Here is a 5,795-nt window from a genome sequence, read left to right as displayed (position 1 = left end):
CAGGGACCTGAGAGAATTAAGTGACTGCTAAGTCACAAGCCCGATTCTGGGAGAGCTCTGGGCTCACCATGGGCTATCACTTCCTGGCTGTGACTTTATGCCCAGGGCCCTCTCAAGGAGCTGCCTCCTCATTCCCTTGGTGTAATAAACTTAGACTTTTGGCATCGGGGCAATCTTCAGGGTGAAGACTTAGCTGCGGTGCTGGATTGGGAATCCTCCATCAGCAGCATCATGCCTGGAGAGGCCCCTGCCCTGTGGCAGGGCAAGCCTCCTGTCTCTCACCCTCCCTCACTGCTCAAAGGTCTGAGGGTGTTTGTGGGTAAAATCCAGGAAGCTTAGGGGGCTACCTGTGCCTCAAACAACTCCTACACGTCCCTTTCCTAGCCAAGGGTCTGATCCCCAGCACCTTCTTTCACTTCCCTTCTGCAGAAAAATCTCTTCGGATCCCTTGACTTTCCTTGTGCCACATACTGAACACTAGATCTCTCCAGTCCCTTTGGCCACCAGTGCTACCACAACCATCTAGGATTTAAAAAAAAAAAGGGGGGGGGGGAGTGCGACATTACTATCACCTAGGCCACAATCCCTAACCTAACGCTCAACCTAACTCCCCCCACATTGAATGCTCTCAATCCCACCATTCCTAATAGTTGTCATACACCTCTCCACTCCTTCCCCACAGCCGAAGGATAAGCATAGGCACCGAAGCCAGACTGCCCTATTCCCCTCCTACCCGCAACCCCAGGCCCCTAGAATTGTGTACAGTCCAGAATAAACAAAAAGTAGTCTCCGGACCACGCTACATTGTTCCTCCCACCATCGGGACTCCTGGGCCATTACATCCTGCTCAGGCTACAAAGGCAGCATTTCCCAGCTGCTCTAGGGACTTCCCCGGAAAGGCCTGGGATTCAAACTGTGACGTAAGCATCTATTGACTGGCCTTGCCAGGATTTCAGGGCTCCCCATTCCCCTTCAGGCTGGCCTCGGTGTAAGGCCCAACCGAGAGAAAGCTTTCAGTTCCCCAACAGTCCCGCAGGACCTACCTGAAAGCCCCGCCTTGATTGGCTGCTGCCGGAATCAGTCATCAGGCCTGCCCTAACACAGCCCGGTCCCGCCCATACGCCCTGCAGGGATTGGCCCTAGCACCCCAGCCAGGGCCCTATAGGTGGGAGATGAGACACCCCGCCCCCGGAAAAACCACGTGGTCTGTCCAGACCAGGAAGAGAGAGAGAGAGAGATCCTCCAGCCATGGCCGGGGGCCACAAGGTGGAGCTGGCCGAGGCCCTGGCTTTGGGGTCCGGCTGGAGGCATGCTTGCCACGCTCTGCTTTACGCGCCCGACCCGGGGATGCTCTTCGGCCGCATCCCGCTGCGGTACGCCGTGCTGGTGAGGAGGGGGCGCGCCTGGCCACTCCCCGCCCCAGCCCTGCACGGTCCCGGGGGCGCACCTTTTGGGCACCTCAGCCAACCCTACTTCCCCTCCCTCAGATGCAGATGCGCTTCGATGGACGCCTGGGCTTCCCGGGCGGCTTTGTGGACGCGCAGGACAGCAGCCTGGAGGACGGGCTGAACCGAGAATTGCGCGAGGAGCTCGGTGAAGCGGTGTCGGCCTTCCGCGTGGAGCGCACTGATTACCGGAGCTCACACGCTGGGGCCAGACCGCGCGTGGTGGCCCATTTCTATGTCAAGCGCCTGACCCTAAAGCAGCTGGAGGCTGTGGAAGCTGGCGCACCGCAAGCCAAGGACCATGGGCTGGAGGTGGGGCCAGCCAGGGTCCCGCCCCACACCCAATCGGTCCCTCTTTCCCCAAAGAAAACCTCCCTGAAAGGAGTCATAACCCTTGAGACCTTGCGATCTTCCGCAGTTTCTAGGAGTAGTTGGGATTTTGCTCATCTCAAATCAGAATAGTATTGCCAAACCAGTCTCTCGCACAGGTCTGTCCTCTTTCCCCACCATATCAGCCTCTACCGAGATCTTTCTAGAGCACATCCATCCAAGTTTCTCCGTTGTTCCTTATTGATAATGTGAAAATGATCAGTTGAGACACCCTATGCACTTAATTTTGGGCCCCTTTTTTTCTTAGAAGATATGGCCCGTGCTAAAGGCTAGGTGAATAGAGACAGATTGCGTAAAGAGGTATTTTATTAAATTGGGCACATATCAGAATCACAGGGAGAAGTTATGAAAACAGTGATTACTATGCTTACTTTGGAAATATATACTCAAACAGTGATTTCCTGGATTCCATTCTTTCGATTGCTAGTGAGAGGTGGGGCTGGAGGAAGTCTTGAAAATTTGCATTTTTCACTAGGTCCCAAGTGATGCAGAAACAGCTGCAGTAGATTGCACATTCAAGAACCTCTTCTATAGAGCTATACCTGAATCCTAGAGACTGGAGTCACTAAAGGTTTCAGGGAGAGAGGTAGGAAAGATTAGCATTTAGGGAGCTGGAGAGCATGTCTTGGATTAGGCACCTGCTCAGGGTTAGGATCACTCAACTTCACTGAGGTATGAGCCTTGGAGCCGGTTCTGCCTAGTTGTTAAGGGAGGTAAGACCTTTGCTCTAGAGAGTTGCAAAAAGGATCCAGGTAACATGACTAGCTATGCGGGGTCCAAATGTCTCCTGTCTCCTTGCTTTCACAGGTCCTGGGCCTTGTGCGGGTGCCTCTGTATACCCTACGAGATGGCGTGGGAGGCTTGCCTGCCTTCCTGGAGAATTCCTTTATTGGTGCTGCCCGGGAACAGCTACTGGAAGCCCTCCAAGACTTGGGACTTCTAGAATCTGGCTCTTTCTCAAGTCTTAAGACCCCCGCTCATCAATAAATGTAACCCTCTATGGATCCATGGAACCTGATTGAGGACCTTGGGAGGGAATGATGGAGGGACAGGGGAATGTTTTCTCTTCTGGGCCTGAGAGATGATACCAGATTAAAAGGACATGTGTGTGCAATGTGTTTTGAGCAGAGGGCCCTCCAAACTCATGACATCAGGGTCAGAAGTCCATACCTCATCCCAGCAGTCCAGGCAGGTTCTCAGGGTCTGCCTCCTCTTTGTGCATGTGCATACACAGCCTGGACACCCCAGGCTTGCACAGGAACAACCTGTGACCACACAGCCTGACCCCTTTGTCCCATCATGTCTAGGCTAACTGGGAAGTGGCATTTGTGGGGCCTGCCTTGTCATCTTCCCTGCTCCTTCCTGAGGCGGGGCTTTCCCATCTCCTGCATGGCTGCTCTCCAGGGTCTATCCCAACTCAAGTTCACTGAGGAGAGCAGAGGACCCTCTGCTCCCTGAGATGCTCCCACCCTTCCCTGGGGGGTTGACCATAGCTGTGGGTTATGGTACTAATGGATACCTCACTCTTGTTTCCTTGAAACTGAGCATAAGGGCTGAGATGGTGTCAAGGTCTTCTTTGGCTGACCTAAGGCACCACAGTCCTTGTGCGTGGTCTCTAGGGCTTTTGTTTTTGTGCTGCCTTCATCTCTGAGGAAATGAGCAGGGGACTGATCCAGCCCCTTATAGCCTGCCCTACCAAAAAGAGCCTCTCAGTAAGAATGGATAGCTAGGCAACTAAAATCTTCAATTATTTCAACAAATACTAATTATGTACCTAAACCTGCCATGTACCATAAAAAGTGGAGAGATTCATAGCTCTTGCTCTTCTAAGACTCTAGAGCAAGGGTTGGGCAGACAGTAAATATCTTAGACTTTGTAGGTCACATGGTTTCAGTGGCAACTTCTTCACTCTGCCACGTCAAAATTATCTGTTCAAATCAAATCTTGTGGCACATGCCCATAATGCTACCTATTGGGTAGCTAAGGCAGGAGGATCATAAGTCCAAGGCCAACCTTGACAAGTTAGCAAGACCCTGTCTCAAAAGAATAGTAATTAAAAAATACTGGGGATTTTAAAATTAAAAATAATGGGGATATATTTCTGATAGAGTACCCATGGTTTTAATCCCCAGTATAACCAACAGCAAAAATATTATCTATACGATACATAAATGTATTGCTGTAGCCCATTAAGACACTAATAAAAAAGCAGTTGGCTAGCCTCTGGTCCATAGATTACTAAACATCTGCTCTAGGAGGAAGTAAGATTAAAAATTTTCTTTATGTGAGCCTGTTTACTTGTTAAGTGTTCACAAGGAAATAAATAAGCTATGATATCGTCCCATTCTGGTACTTTTAACTTACTTGGGCTGGTTTGGAAGGGCCCTCTTTGGTGAACATTTCAGAGAAGGAAGTGATCACATAGGTAGGAAGTGTTTTCCAGCAAGGAGCATGTGTCAAGGCTGTGAGGGGGGGAGAAACGTGACATACCATCCCCAAACTTGATAACATAATATTTAATGTTGTATTTCATACTTCACAATTTTGTGGACCAGAAATTTCCAAGGGGACCTGCTGGGTACCCCTCCACATGTCTGTGATGCACATCTTTTGAACAGGCCTGATGGTATTGAGTTGGCACATAAGGCCTGTCTGCAGTATCCTAGGAACATTTAGTCACAGGTCTGGCATCTTGGCAGGGAACACTGGGCTGAGTGGGACCCAGATTTCTGTATGTTGCCTCGGCAATACAGTCTAGGTAGATGAAACTCCCACTTGGTGACTCATGACACCCAGAGAAGTAGTCTGGGGACTGGGATAAAAACCCCAAGACTTCTGACCTGGCCTTGGAAATTGCAGTGTAACTTGCCACACTGTTGGTCAAGCTAGTCCTTTAAGGTCAGCCAACATTCAAGGGTACGGGGATTATGCTCTGCTTCTTGGTGGGGAGTGAGGGACTAGGCAGAGAAGTAGCAAAGAATTTGTATACAACTGTAACTGATGAGAATGGTCTAGGGAAAAAAAAGTATCATTAGACATAGATAAAGCTGGAGAATTAGGTTGGAGTCAGATGGTACTGGGCCTTCAGGTCATAGTGAGGGGCTTGGTGTATGTTTCAAGGAAGCTACTTCTGCTATTGTGTGAAACATGGACTGGAAGGGGATCAAAGAAGAAGAAGGAGACAGAGTAGATGTCTATAGTGGAGAATGGTGACCCTGACCAGGATGGGGCAGTGGATACAGAGGGAAGTGGACATGTTGGAGAGAGGTCAAACTGGTGCCATTGGCCTGGCCTCCTGATGGACTGGTTGCGAAAAGAGAGGGATTCAAGGGCGACTTTTATGTTTGTTCTTTTAGATATTCAAGTTGTGTATGAAAGGAAACTTTATGGGATAGGAAAAAAGATTTGAAAGGGACAAGCTCAAGACAGAGATTGAGACATGAGGCAACAAGTATTTGTGAGTCACCTGAAGAAAGACCATATAAAAATTCTGTCATGAAGTCATCCATACAGAGAAAGGAGAAGAGGGTTGGGTCAGGATGAGAAGATGGGGCAAGGATAGAGATCACGGTGCCTAAAATAATGGCAGGATGATGAACTTTCAATCTCTTCTTGATGAAATGAGTGAGACCATCCACTCAGCATGGTGAGGATGATCCTGGAGGGCATGAAGTACCCATTCCTCTCAGGAGCAAGCTGATGGAACACAGCAGAATGGTAGAGCAAGGGTGAGCTGTGAGGTGGTCTGCTAGAGTGGGAAACTAGGCCCTGGGCTGGGTGCATGCATGATGGGGTGCTGAGCACACACCTGCTTCTCCCTCCGCAGTGTTCAGAGGTTGAGAGGGAGACTGCAGAGTTGGAGTTTTGCAGGGCAGTAAAAGACAGGGAGAGAGGGGAAGCCGTTGAGATGACAGGCAGAGGAGAAATAATGATAAGAGTGTGGGTCCAAGGTTTAATCTG

General features: G+C 50.0%; 1 protein-coding gene across 1 annotated transcript; it reads left to right on the top strand.

Annotated features, from left to right (window-relative positions):
• Positions 1-1,215: 1,215 nt before the first annotated feature.
• On the top strand, positions 1,216-2,839 carry LOC143408220 (U8 snoRNA-decapping enzyme). Its single transcript, XM_076867705.1, has 3 exons — positions 1,216-1,386; positions 1,488-1,757; positions 2,643-2,839. Exons 1-3 carry the CDS (start codon positions 1,249-1,251, stop codon positions 2,820-2,822), a joined length of 588 nt encoding a protein of 195 aa, XP_076723820.1. The 5' UTR covers positions 1,216-1,248; the 3' UTR covers positions 2,823-2,839.
• The last annotated feature ends 2,956 nt before the right edge of the window (positions 2,840-5,795 follow it).

The sequence above is a fragment of the Callospermophilus lateralis genome, chromosome 10, assembly GCF_048772815.1.
Source record: "Callospermophilus lateralis isolate mCalLat2 chromosome 10, mCalLat2.hap1, whole genome shotgun sequence".
Lineage (NCBI taxonomy): Eukaryota > Metazoa > Chordata > Mammalia > Rodentia > Sciuridae > Callospermophilus > Callospermophilus lateralis.
Note: the sequence above shows the minus strand (reverse complement) of the source record. Positions and strands in the feature narration are given on the sequence as shown.

Coding starts and splice junctions, on each gene's coding strand:
- LOC143408220 (XM_076867705.1), top strand. CDS start 1,249: ATGGCCGGGGGCCACAAGGTGGAGCTGGCCGAGGCCCTGGCTTTGGGG. Junction 1,387..1,487: donor CGCTGCGGTACGCCGTGCTG/GTGAGGAGGGGG, acceptor CCCCTCCCTCAG/ATGCAGATGCGCTTCGATGG. Junction 1,758..2,642: donor CCAAGGACCATGGGCTGGAG/GTGGGGCCAGCC, acceptor TTGCTTTCACAG/GTCCTGGGCCTTGTGCGGGT.